Source organism: Sturnira hondurensis, unplaced genomic scaffold (genome assembly GCF_014824575.4).
Source record: "Sturnira hondurensis isolate 20B ecotype Veracruz unplaced genomic scaffold, ASM1482457v3 Scaffold0002840, whole genome shotgun sequence".
Taxonomy (NCBI): Eukaryota; Metazoa; Chordata; class Mammalia; order Chiroptera; family Phyllostomidae; genus Sturnira; species Sturnira hondurensis.
The window spans coordinates 8,858,147-8,871,701 of record NW_028075471.1 but is presented as its reverse complement, the minus strand read 5'-3'; the positions used below and the strand labels follow the sequence as shown (position 1 = coordinate 8,871,701).

Below are 13,555 nucleotides of genomic sequence, written 5' to 3'. Positions count from 1 at the left end.
ATATTCAAGCCTGCTTGAATTAGTAAAAAAAAAAATGCCCATGAAAACAACCATGACAAAATAGGTCGAAGACAATGATTAGGGACACCAATGTGGGCAAAGCGCTATGATTTGCACACTCTCATTTCCAGGTAGTGGGAAGATAGCTTTGTGGAAAGCATTTTGGGAGTAGGTGTCCCAAGCCTTGAAAGTATTTACTGATGAACACAGTTCCTGCAGCATTGTAAGAACACCATCATGTTTGTTGACACATAAAGAAATGATTTCCCACCTACGTTACTGACCCAGGGAAATCATCAGAGATGAGATCAAGAAGTAATGATGTATCTCAGTCTCAATAATATAAAAATGATTAAATAAATTATAATGGATCCATAAGGTACACTATTACAGAGTCATTAAAAATAATATTTAATGAATATCTTACAATTTGGAAATTGACCATGACAGAAGGCAAGATGAATAAACATCTCTATACAGTTTCATCTATTCGTGTTTCCTGGTTTTGTAAAATAATATATATTTGGCATCATTTGTTCATTCAACAAAATGTATTAAGTATGTCCTATGTGCTAAGTACTGGGTATACAATATAAACAAACTACACTCTCTGTGCTTATGGAACTTACAGAATAATAGGGGTTTAGCTATTTAACAACCAGACAAAGCAATAATTAAAAATCCAATGATTGCTAGGGCAGAAAATTAAATAATATGTTTAAGAGACTTTAACGCTGGAGCCAAACTTACAACGGAAGATCATGGGACATGTCCTCTAGGAAAGTGGGGTTTAAGTTGAGCCCATAAGAGGTAGTCAAGAAAAGAGCAAGGTGGGAAGAAGCATTGCCAACAGAAGGAACGATGCATGCGACAGCAGTGAGGTGGCCCAATCAGGATGGATATGACACTGGAGCAGATGAATGGGAAACCATTATCAAGGGGTCTGGATGGCATTCTGTGTGAAATGGAACAGGTGCCATGGAAGGGTTTAGGGAAGGGGCTTAGTGCAATCCAGTTGGCACTTCAGGAGATGACACTGATTTCAGGTACAGAGTGGATGGAAACGACCCTGCAAGAATAGTGGAGAGTGAATGAAAAGGCCACATCGGGGGCTCATGTCAGCCCAGCCTGGCACTCTACCCCAATGTTAGGTAAGCCAGGCTTTCCTGTGAGGTGATCTAAGGCTCAGATGGCCACAGACCATGAGTGGGGGAGGGAATTTTCCACACAACTCCTTTCTTTGATGACAGGACTGAGCTTCATCCACTCTTCTTTTCAACTCATATTTGTATGCCTGAAGAAAGAGAGCCCCTCACCACCCCACTACCCATTACTACTGAAGTCTCATTTTAAAGTCAGGTATTAGCTCAGACCAAATGGAGCCCCATCTCAAAATCTAGAACTGTAGCTTCCAAGAGCTAGGGACTCCAAGGATACAAGAAAATATGTATTCGTGATTATCTGGGAATAGTTTATAAGTATAGCAAATGTATGGAGGGAAATTCTCACCCACTTGATTTCATGCTAACTCCTCATGATTCCTTCTAGTGCTCTGTGAGGATCCATGGCAACTTTCTGAGCATCTGTCTTGCATTTGCCTACCACATTAATTAACACTTTTTGTCACTCTGGCAGCTTTGGAGTGGAGGAGAGGAGGATGTGACAGCCAACGATGCCTCGGGTTAATACTGCTTTAACCCAACCCACGCAGAAGGCAGCTAAGTTTAGTATTGTCAAGGCAGAGTTCTCCACGTTGACCTCTCTCATTCTGTCCACAGCTGGGGCACCCAGGGTGACTTCTCCACAACCCACGCACTGCCTGCTGTGAAGGTGAAGCTGTTCACAGAGAGCACAGGCGTCCTGGCCTTGGAGGACAAGGAACTTGGACGGGTAAGCGCTTCCCATCACAATGGGTATTCATCACAAGTTGCTCCAAAGCATGGATGTTTGGGGGTCCCAGGAAACAGCATTGCCCAGACCTGAAAGACATGGCTTTGTAATTGAAATCCCAGGCTCAGCTCCACATTGAGTGAAGCAAACAAGTTCTTCAACCTCTCCAAGCCATAGCTTCCCTTCTTCAAATCTGGTTCTCCACAGTGCACACTGCACAAACAGCAGCCCTTCTCCAACTGTCAAACCCATACACCTTTTAGAGGTGGGAACTCTTTAGTTCCCGTGCCCTTTACCATCCTGAAGTGAAATTCTTAGATAATTTAACAAACCAACCCACCTAACAATCTTTAAATCAACACAATGTAATATGAGGGGGAAATAAAAGGAGATTAATTAATAACAATATAATTTCAAAAGGTGAAGCTCTGGGCATGAATGCACTAGACAATATAAAGAAGTCCCATATGGAGAATCACAATGACATGGACAGCCACAAAATCTGCTGTGGATGTTAGTGACTCAAAAACTTGATAACCAGGAAACTGATTTCTTGAATCAATAAACATATCCTGGTAATAAAATTTTCTTCATTTACCTAGAAAAGTGCCCCAAATACTTTGAGTGTATGTATAAAAAGATTTAGGATCTAGACTCAGTTAGTTGTAGGCAAGTTTTTTCACCTCTATTCATATTCAGTGGGGATATTCAGAAGTCTGGTGGGATGCAGGACAATTCCTTATTGGAGAAAATTATCTCACGCCTTTTCTGGGTGAGTAGTATCCCAGGGCCCTACCCACTCAACACCAACAGAGCCCAGCACCAGTTACTTTTTCAGCCCAACAATCTCCCCCCTAATTTCTGAGTACCGCTGGGATAAGAAAGGCATTTCTCGCGTCTCAGCTCTTGATGCTGCAGCAGAAAACCAGGAGCATATTCAGCGTAAGTTAGCCAGCTTGAAGGTCGACTCACACTGCTTATAGTGGAATCTGAGCTCTGAAGTACAGCCTACGAAGACTTGGGTAGTCAGGCTTCTGCCCACCTCCTCAACCCATTTGCTGCCACTATGTCCCATATCCTTAGCCAAATTTCAGCCCCTCAAATAAACCCAATGCTTTCCCGCCACAGGAGGGGCTTTCTCTATGCCTGGAGCATATCCCCACCTCCCAAATCTTTGGAAGGCTCCCTCTATATAAATGCCCCGTCGTCCTTCATTTGCTGCCTAGCCCACTGTTCACATTCTCCAGTGAAACTGTCATCCATGGGAGAAAGAGAAGGTTTTATAGAAATTTTGGCTTCTGTATTCCCCACCAGACTTTTAAAGCTCCATGGAGAGAGAAACCTAAACTATTTTATTCACCACTCCATCCATACCCAGAGCCCAGCACATAGACTGTCAAACTTCATGTCATACTAGTTGAATGTATGATCACTTCAAAAAGCTGTGTAACTTTACCCAAGACATTTAACGTCTCTGGTCCTCTGATATTTTATGTAGAGAATAAGAGAATGCCCTAAGACAAACACACAAGTGCACACATGTAGCAATGCCAGCGAGAACATATGAACCATGATTTCTTCTTACTTCCTTTGTCTTTTCACTTCCTTATTTTGGCTTCATCCATAGAACTGACCTGGAATCATATTACTAGTACCCATGCCACAGATGGAAGTAAAACAAAAAGTAAACAAGACTAATAGCAAAAAATATGCTCCCCCCCCCAAAAAAGGAGGGGGATGAAAGAAAAGAAGACGTCTAGTGTTTTCTTTGAAAATTATAACTACTCATTTTTGTCCTTAGGGAAAAAGAGAGACACAGATGGAGAAGTAGCCTGCTTTTTATTTTTCTTCAAGTTTCTTTTTCCATGAAGAATCATGCCAAGAATAATGAGAATCTCAAAGAACTGGGATATTAATGTTAGAAGAGACAAGTCTGGGAACACTCAACATGGGTCCACAGAGGGCTCCATTGGCAAGTGGTGGGGAGATATGTGGATTTTTCTGGACTCACTAGTTCAAAGCTTTACCAGCTCTTCAAGGCTGTTTCCACTCAGAAAAGTTAAAACCACTGGGCTAGTCAAACCTTTTCATTGTATACATGAGAAAAGTGATTCCTAAAGAAGGCATGAAAATTCTTCAGAGCCATCTAGTTCACGGAAGCCCATGCACTGCTGTCCATGTACCATTGGCCAGGCCACTGTCCTTAAGGACTTTGTGTGCAACCCCTTATTCAGTCTTCACCATGACCCTGATGAAGCAACTACAGTTTTTACTCCTCCCATACAGATGAGCACCCTGAGTCCAGAGCTCGTAACTTACCAGTAATGTTGCCTGGTCTCCAGGATAATTTTTACTACCCCACAGTGTCCTAGGCAAAAATAAAACCCTCAGCTCTGTGGCCAAGAGCTTGCCACAGCCCTCACACAGACATTCTTTTCTTAATCATTTTTTCCTTTTAAATACCCCGCCTCCCCCCCCCCCATCTTAGTTTACACTTACTCCTAACAAAGAAACTTTCCAATTGCAATGCAGCTGACTTGCCTGGCCCTTGTGCCATCCAGGGCGCCCTCTGCTGGCAGCACCTCCACAGGCAGCAGCTGGGTGAGAGTAAGTGAGATTCTTTTAAGGTGAAGCCATTCCTTGGAGCCCTCAGGAGCCCAAAGGAAGTAAGAGTGTTTATGGGCTTGCTGCAAGTCTTCTCAAGCTTAGCAGGACAGGGCCATATTTAAAATCCTAGTGCTTTGTTCATTTATTCAACGATATGAATTTGTTCTGTCTTTATGATGTTTCATTGTTATTAAGCTTTCTAATTTAAAAAATTCATGCATTCGGTAAAAAAAAAAAGAAAATGGATATGTTTGAAACTATTGATCCCTTTGGCTTCACCATAGTGTCTTTGCCCAACGAAAACAACCGTGCTTTCAGTTTATTAGTGTATTCTTCCCCAAATAGTCCACGCATGCACAAGCATAGCATATAGAAGCATATGTGTATATATCTCTTTTTAAAAAGGGAGAGCACAATAGGAAGCTACTGTATTCACACTGCTCTTCACTTTGCTGGAAATATCAGTCTATTTGGAGATTAATCCATATCAACCCATATTGGCTTTCCTCCTATTTTCATAGCTGCATAGTATTCCATTGTATGGATGCCACATAATCTGTTTAGGTTGTTTCCTGTCCTTAGCGGGATAAACAATGCTTCAGTAAATAATCTTCAGTTTATTTCCTTGCACATATATGTGTGTATGTATAGGATAAATGTCAAAAAATATTTTGCTGAATGAAATTTGAATTTTGATAGACACTGCCAAATTGTCCCCTAAAGAGTAGTATACACCAACTTATACTTCTACAAAAGGCATGAGAGTGACTATTGCCCCACACCCATGCCTACAATGCAAAATTATCAAATTTTTATGCAGTGAATGTGATCGTGGGCCCATTGTGTTCTGTCATTTGTGCTCCGCACAGAGCAAACAGAAATAGTGACAGGCAAAAATTCCTAACCTCAAAAGACTTAAAGGACATAGATATAAAAACTAGAATGTACAGTACAGTGTGGTTCAGGACACCTAGAAAGCATGTAGTGAGGGGACACAGTGAAGTCTGGGAGGCTGGGAGGCCTTTCCAGCATGGGGACACCGAGATGGGGGGAGATCAGCCAGGTAAAGGCTCAGGGTGAAGCAGTCCCCTCCCAGGACCTGCCTGCATGCCCAGGTAACTAAGAGAAGCTGGGGCTGGCTGGTGCAGCTTATTGCATGGGGTGGGTTGTGTTCCCGCATCAGCATCACCACATCAAAGCCCAGCACACATGGGCCTCGGCTGAGATGACAAAGTGCTTGATTAGCAGCCTGGAATGTCCAGATGAGGTGTCTGGACTGCGCAGGGCTTATGTGCACCCGGAAGGACCCTAATAATTCAGCAAGGTTGACACATACAAAGGAATTGTCGACCCGTCAGGAGGGTGGGGATAAAGATGGAGAAGAAATGCAGTGACCTCATCTCCCCATCCACCCCAGTGAGGAGGTCTCCCCAGGGAGCCACCATGTGGCGGAAGAAATCTTTGTAGAGAGGCCAGCAATGAGCTGAGGCCATTTGCATTGGAGAACGGACACCATATTGCCCGTGGGAAACATGCCCAGAACCCATATGGTGGGAGGCCTGTTAACGAGCTCCGGGTGCCCAGAGCGACACTCCCATTTACATTGCCAAAGAGGCAGGAGCAGAAGGAGGCCCAGGGCTTGGCCTGCTGCCTTCAGGCCCTGGCTGGGGCTCCTACTATCTGCCCCTCCTCTTCCTTGCTTCCCAGCACATCATCCCCACCTTACTTCTTCAGGCAGCGTGAACTCAGGAGAGAGGGTCAGCTTCCCTGGGATCAGCAGCCCCACCTCTCCATCCCTCCAAGGCTGGGCCCTCAGGATACGGAGGGTAAAATGGGTGGCATAGGGATAGCATTCTCTCTCTCTCTTTTTAATTCTCACCTGAGGATATGTTTATTAACTGGAGGGGGGGGACAGATAGAGATAGAAAGAGAAACATCAATGTGAGAGAGAAACATCAATTGGTTGCTTCCCATATGTGCCCCAACTGAACTGGGGATAAAATCCTCAATTTTTTGGTGTATGGGTGGATGCTCCACCAACTGAGCCAGCCAGCCAGGGTGGGACAGCATTCTCTGGAGGAAGGGAGTGGTCTCTGTCACCCAAGGGCACCCTGACTCCTCATTTACCTCTAGCCTCATACAGCATATCAAAGTTTGCTAGTGATGGTTAAGTAAATTGATACATTTAATGATAGAATTTTAACTAAATTAACCTTCACAAAATGAACACATGGCCTCAGAAGATTACTATAGAAGAGCTCTGATTTGCAAATAGGACTAATATTGCAAGCCCGGCAAACAACACAAAGATGGTGGAGCTGACCCCAGTGCTGCTCCCAAGAGTTCTGCCACCCACCCATGAGACAAAAGCAATCCGGTGTGATCAGACAGGGTCAGGCAGCAGTCAAGATGCTATAAAACTATTTACAAGAATATTTAAGAAACAGATTTACATCCAGTATCATTAATGATTAGTCTGGCCATAAATGTATATGGTATAGTATAGCTCATAAGAGAGCAAAGCCACCACAATTAGCGAGAGTCTTAAAATACAGTTTTTTATCTTTAGCCCATCTTCTTAACACTTCTATATTTGTGTATGTTTTGTCATATATGTAATTAATGTTAAAACAAAGTAAACACATAAATGTAAAATATAGCTAAGTATATATATTTTACAGATATTTATATATAGGCATACCTTGTTTTATTGCAGTTCACAAATAATGCATTTTTTTAAACAAATTGAAGGTTTCTGGCAACTTTGCATCAAGCAAATCTACTGGTGCCATTTTTCCAACATGCTCAGGTGATCATTACCATTGTTTAGCAATAAAGTATTTTACAGTTAAGATATGTACACCTTTTTAGACATAATACTATTGTACACTTACTAGACTGTAGTATAGGGTAAACATGACTTTTAGATACAAAGGGAAACCCAGATCTTTGTGTGACTCACTTTATTATGATACTTGCTTTATTGCCATGGTCTAAAACTGAACCCGTAATATCTCTGAAGTCTGCCTGTATTTATATTGATGTGCTTCTTTATTGATAGTAAGATGGTTATAGATACTAAGCTAATTACTCAAAATATTTTACTAATGTCAGTCTCATGTTTCAATCACATCATAAGACATTAAGAAGACTCTAATTTTGTCTTTAGCAAAAATACACAAATTTTCTTTCACCAGAGAGGGGATTTAATGGGAAAACAGAGAAAGGGTCAGGCTTGAATCGGAAAAGGTGAAAAACCAGGACAAGTGCAGCATATGAAAAGGGGTTGATTTTCCTTTTACGCCACACACAGTCTTTCCCTCTTCTCCACGCTCTTGATCCAAAATCACCCAGGAACACATATGCTGCTGCCCACCATGCACAGGCCAAGCTTGCATGGTGGCAGTGAAGCCAGGGCAGCATCTGGAAGACCTGAGTGTCCACCCAGAGACTCCGAGCCCCTCCCACCCCCAACCAGAAGTGAAAGAAGCCCAGGAAAAGAGCTTACACCTGCAGAAGATAGGTGCTTTGAAAATAAAGCCAAAACAACAGCCAGTACACCAAAGCCTATTGCCATCACCAAAGCAAATCTCAACAAGCCCAGTTTCTGTTGTACCTATATTTAGTTTGTGTGCCCATGGTTTAAAAGATTTTCCAAACATCATTCCTCCTGAGTGCATGTTCCCCAGGTCACACGTGGCTCCTGAAAACTCCTTCATCTCAAAGGCAGAGTGGATTTACCGAATTCTCCTCTCACAGCCTCTGAGGCAATGGGAACAGATGCAGAAGTCCCAAATCAGAGCACCATCTCTGAAGCACCCTGATGGAAAGCAGCCTCCAAGAGCTGGCACTTCTTCAGTTGCGTGTGCTTCCTCTGGGCCTCGACAGAGTTGCTGTTGAGTGACAGATAAAAAGTGCAGGTGAAATCAAATTGAGATGCGTGACTGTCATCAAGTCCCTTCCTCCCCTTCTCTAAATGACACATTTCTTATCCGTCAAATAAGGTCCTTCGCATCTTCTCCTGCAGCCTCTGAGGGATTTTTTCCTCCTGAAATGGTGGAAGGAATCCATCCAAATGGACAAGAGTGGATTAGAAGTGCCCTCTTGTATATAAAGATGTTTCTTCCTTTCATACCTCCATCTCCTCTTATGAAAAGAATGATTGTTGGAGAACATTCCCTGTTCTGGGTTACTGTACTTCTGAACTTTGGAAAAGTACAAAGCAGGATCACAGAAAGCACAATTCTCCCTTTTATAGAATTAACCAGGGAAAGAGGTAAGGGAGCAGACAACACCATTTCTATCCTCAGGCCTGGCTACTTGGCAGGAGGAGCCTCATTTGGTAGGTGGAGCCTTGGATTTGAGACTAGCACCCAAGATTCCATAACTTCCTTCCATCTGGCTATGCGACCTGGNGGAGAACATTCCCTGTTCTGGGTTACTGTACTTCTGAACTTTGGAAAAGTACAAAGCAGGATCACAGAAAGCACAATTCTCCCCTTTATAGAATTAACCAGGGAAAGAGGTAAGGGAGCAGACAACACCATTTCTATCCTCAGGCCTGGCTACTTGGCAGGAGGAGCCTCATTTGGTAGGTGGAGCCTTGGATTTGAGACCAGCACCCAAGATTCCAGTTCATGTAACTTCCTTCCATCTGGCTATGCGACCTGGACAATCTGCTATACTTCTCAGCAGCAAAAATTCTCATCTTCAAAAACATGCCCATAACAGTGTTTCTATTTCCTGGCTAAAATGGTCATCTTTTTTCCCAACAGGTTATTCTCCACCCCACCCCGAACAGCCCCAAACAGTCAGAGTGGCACAAAATGACAGTCTCCAAAAACTGCCCTGATCAAGACCTCAAAATCAAACTTGCTGTCCGAATGGATAAACCTCAAAACATGAAGCACTCTGGGTAAGTGTTTCCTCTTTGAGTGGCAATTTTGGACACACCTCCATTTATTTATTAAAAATTTTTTTAAATAGAAAAACTGATACTCAGTGAATGACATGCAAAGAAGTACAAAGGATTCATGCAAGGTTATTAAAATACTTTGATATTTATAGTCATCCTTCAGTATCCATGGAAAATTGGGCACAGGACCATCCACAGAGACAGTGGCATAGTATTTGCATGTAACTTAGGTACATCCTCCCATATACTTTAAATTATTTCTAGATTACTTATAATTACTAATACAATGCAAATGCTAGGTGAATAGTAGTTAACTGTATTGTTTAGGGGATGATAATATTGTTTAGAGAGGGAAAAAGTCTGTACATGCTCAGTACAGACTCAATCATCTAGGCCTAACTCCATGGTACACATCAGCAACAATATACCATTTTTAAAATATTTTTTATCATAGTTAGTTGAATCCTAAAACACAGCACTCATGGATACAGAGGGCCAGCTGTATCATAAGCTTCCTCAATTCTTAGGGTCACTGTATTTGCATGCATGCTGTCAAGATAGAATAATATTCTTCTTCTGTAACAAGGGTTCCCAGTGCAATTCAATAACTTACTAGAAGCATTCTGGCTGTTCCTGGTTTAGGAGGTTTTATTGGCTTCATATTCCTTTTCAAAGGCATTCAGATCTTTCAGACTCTATGAATCACTCTCTTGCAACTTCATTAACAACCACACACAGGAGGTGTGAGCAGTTGCCACAGGCAACCTTCAATCAACTCACATTGAATTAGTTTTAGTGTGTAGTGTAGTATTTAAATAAATGACAAAAAATAGAAAATGTATGGTCAATATCAGTTTCTCAAGATTTGAGAATGACCAATTAAGTGATTTCAAGTAGGATAAAAAGAATAGGTAAAATATAGTTTTATTTGACAGATCAAACCAGTGATTTTTACAGAAAATGTATATTGATAACTGGGCATATGCTGAGTGATGGCCTATTACACAAAATTGCTTAGACCCCACTATCTCAGACACTGTAATCACTTAGGGAGGAGTTGTGCCAGATAATTCTGAATAGGGGAAGCCTGTGATCAACAAAAATGTCTTGTTAATTTGGGGGGCAGTGCTGCTATATGTGTTTATGAGAGGCTTTAAAGTGGAACAACTGACAAGAAAACTGAGATTGGTTCTATACTAGTGGTTTGGGGGGATTCAGAAACCCAGTACCAAAGCCTAACTGCTGATTCAGACAGATGGAAACAGAAGCCCGTGAGAGGTCCAGGGAGAGTAATGAAGACTGGAAACACACACCTAGCAGATGGGCAGCCCATAGCAGCATGCAGATGGAGAGTAAAGAACGAATCCCCAGCCTTGGTCGGAGCCTTAACAGAGCACAGATAGATCCCCACTAGTCAGGGCAACTGGAGTTCTCAGGCCTGGGGAACTATGGAAGAAGCAAAGGTCAGTCATGAGCCAGGGACCCAGCACTGACCCTGAGCTCTAGCCTGGATTTGGAAAATTTACATGGCATTGTGTTGAGGCCAAAGTTTTCCCACAGCCTAAGATGGGACTATGGCAAAGCACTTCAGCTCATGACTATGGGAAGGCTGTGGGGCATAAGCCAGGCCCTTGCTACACACTCGGGCCTTTTTCAACCATCCGGCTCTGCTCAATTAAATTAGTGTCTCATGAAAATGTTCATGAAGTAGTTCTGAAGTCAGCTTTTTCTTTTTCTTATACTCCTGGCATACATGCCAAAATGGTAAATGAGAATTCTCCTTCATATCTCTTCCCCTGCAAGGTAGATATCCTAGTTTCAAGACAAATGGCTGGAGAATTCTGTTAGGTTTGTGTAGCACAGAGGAAAAGATCCTGTGTTTTTGTAAGACACTAGCTCACAGAGGAAGACAGAGAGAGGTGAGGAAGTCAGGGCAGACCAATGAGAAAACAAAAATATGGGTATATCTGTCCTCAAAACTGCTTTTCAAAAGCTTCCTTGACAGGACTAGTAGCTCAATCCGCTTTCCAGGTCCCTCGGAAGAGCTACACAAGGACTTTCACAAATCCTCTCTCATTTCAGCCCCATGGCAAACATCAGCATAGGTGTTGTTTTCCTTGTCGGATCAGTTCCCACATTCTCTTCATTTACTCTGTTGGAAATTGAACTAACTGATCTGGATTTGGTAACTTTTCCATTGCATTATTTATAAAATTATTAACATATTTCAGGTACGTTGACCCTATAGATTAAAGAAAAACCTGTAGATCAATTCTGACATGTTTCATAGCTTTTTAATGTGACTTGGCTGCCATTTTAAAATTAGCCCCAGGGGGAAACATAGCAGGAGGGTCTAGAATGGCGAGCAGTGGGCTCCTCGACACAATGCCATCACACCCAGAGTGGCCTAGCCCAGGCTGAGCAGCCATAGCTGCACAAGGGCTGATTCAGGGAAAACAGAAATGTTTATGAACTCTATTTTGTGTCTTATAAACTTAAAATAGCTTTATTGAGGCCCGTTATGTGAGTGGGGGTGGGGGAAAGTGATAGAAACATCAGAGCCATGTCACTGCTTAGAAGATTAGGAAAAGGAATTTTTTAAGAAGCATGGGAGAGGTTATAAATTGTATTTACTTTAATGTATATTAAAACATAAAAGGAAACTCAGAATTACTCCTTGTTGGTGGACTGTGGTTCCTTGAATGAGCCACTGACACATTCAGAATAACTTTGTTGAATAGGAAAATGTAAGAATATCCATTCTTGGCTTCAAGACCTTAGTATCTGGGCATATTTGAGAATTAGCAACTCCTCAGTGGCTTTTTAAATTTTTTCTTTTATACCCACATGATGTGTTAACTGCAGGAACTGTGTTCACTTACATTATCTCATTTCATCCCTGAAACAGCCTCACAAGGATTAGGTATTATCATCTCCCCATCTTAATGAATGGCCTCTTTCTTCCTTTAGTTGCTCAGACTAAGATCCTTGGAATCATCTTCAACATATCTCTTTCTCACCCCTCATCTCATTTGTCATCAAATTCTTTTCACTCTACCTTCAAAATAAATTGTGGGTTCAGCCTGCTATCACCACCTCGCCATTCCCTGAATATCACCATTCAAATCCAAGCCTCCATTACTTCTCCGCTCACATGTTCCACCTGCCCCATAGCAGTCCCCCTACTGTCCTTGCCTCCCTGTAGTCTATCTCCCACCAGGAGCCAGAGTCATTTTGGTTTTTTTGTAAAACCAAGGCAAACCCTGCTGTACAAATGCTAGAGAAACTCCACTGATTCCCCAACTCACTCAGGATAAAAGTCAATGTTGTTACCATGGCTATTGAAGCCCTATGTGATGAGGACTTCACTACCTATCTGACCTTGATTACTGGTCCAGCCTTATTGGCCCCCTTGCTCTTCCCAAAGACTTAAGTGAACCTTCTACCTCAGGACCTTGTCCCCACTGTCTTCTCTGATTTGAATGCTCCTTCTCCCCCTTCTCCCCCTTCTCCCCCTTCTCCCCCATCTCCCCCTTCTCCCCCTTCTCCCCATTCTTCCCCTTCTCCCCTACCCAGATGTCCAAATGACTCACCTTGATTTCTGCATATCTCTGCACCTATCACAATGCTTTTCCTGGCCCACCTGTGTCCCCCTCTCTTTCATAGTCTGCCTTATTTTTACTGGAGCAGTTATCATCTCACATACCATATATTTCATGATCAGTTTGTTGTCTGTCTTCCCCACTAGACTGTAAGTTCTTTGTCAGTGGGGATATTTGTCTCCTTTGTTCAAGATAGCAGCCATAGGTCCCAACTGTAGTAAAAGTCCACTAAATTGTTTGTTACACAAATAAGTGAATAAATGAATCACCAATTTACAAACAAGGAAACAGAGACTCAAACTTCTGAAATGACTTACCCGAGTTACAGTAAACCTCAGAGCCAGGTCTAGAATTGTTTCAGTTCAACCTTAACTGCAGACCTGCAACTTACATTCATTGAACCACACAGTTCACCAGCCAGGAGTAATTCACAGCAATTCTAAATTTCCTTTTGTATTTTAACAAGTCTTAAAGGGGATACGGTTTATAAGTCTCAGCCATACTTCTTAAAATCCCCTTTCCTCTTTCATTTTCTTAGCTG

General features: G+C 42.4%; 1 protein-coding gene across 30 annotated transcripts in view; it reads left to right on the top strand.

The window, feature by feature from the left end:
* Positions 1 to 13,555, top strand: part of CADPS (calcium dependent secretion activator) — a 473,884-nt gene that overhangs the window by 288,895 nt on the left and 171,434 nt on the right. For all 30 annotated transcript variants that reach the window (XM_037040838.1, XM_037040841.1, XM_037040843.1 and 27 more), the window contains exons 7-8: positions 1,779 to 1,890; positions 9,273 to 9,412. In XM_037040838.1, the coding sequence (XP_036896733.1) occupies positions 1,779 to 1,890; positions 9,273 to 9,412 (252 nt within the window). The remainder of the gene's footprint in view (positions 1 to 1,778; positions 1,891 to 9,272; positions 9,413 to 13,555) is intronic.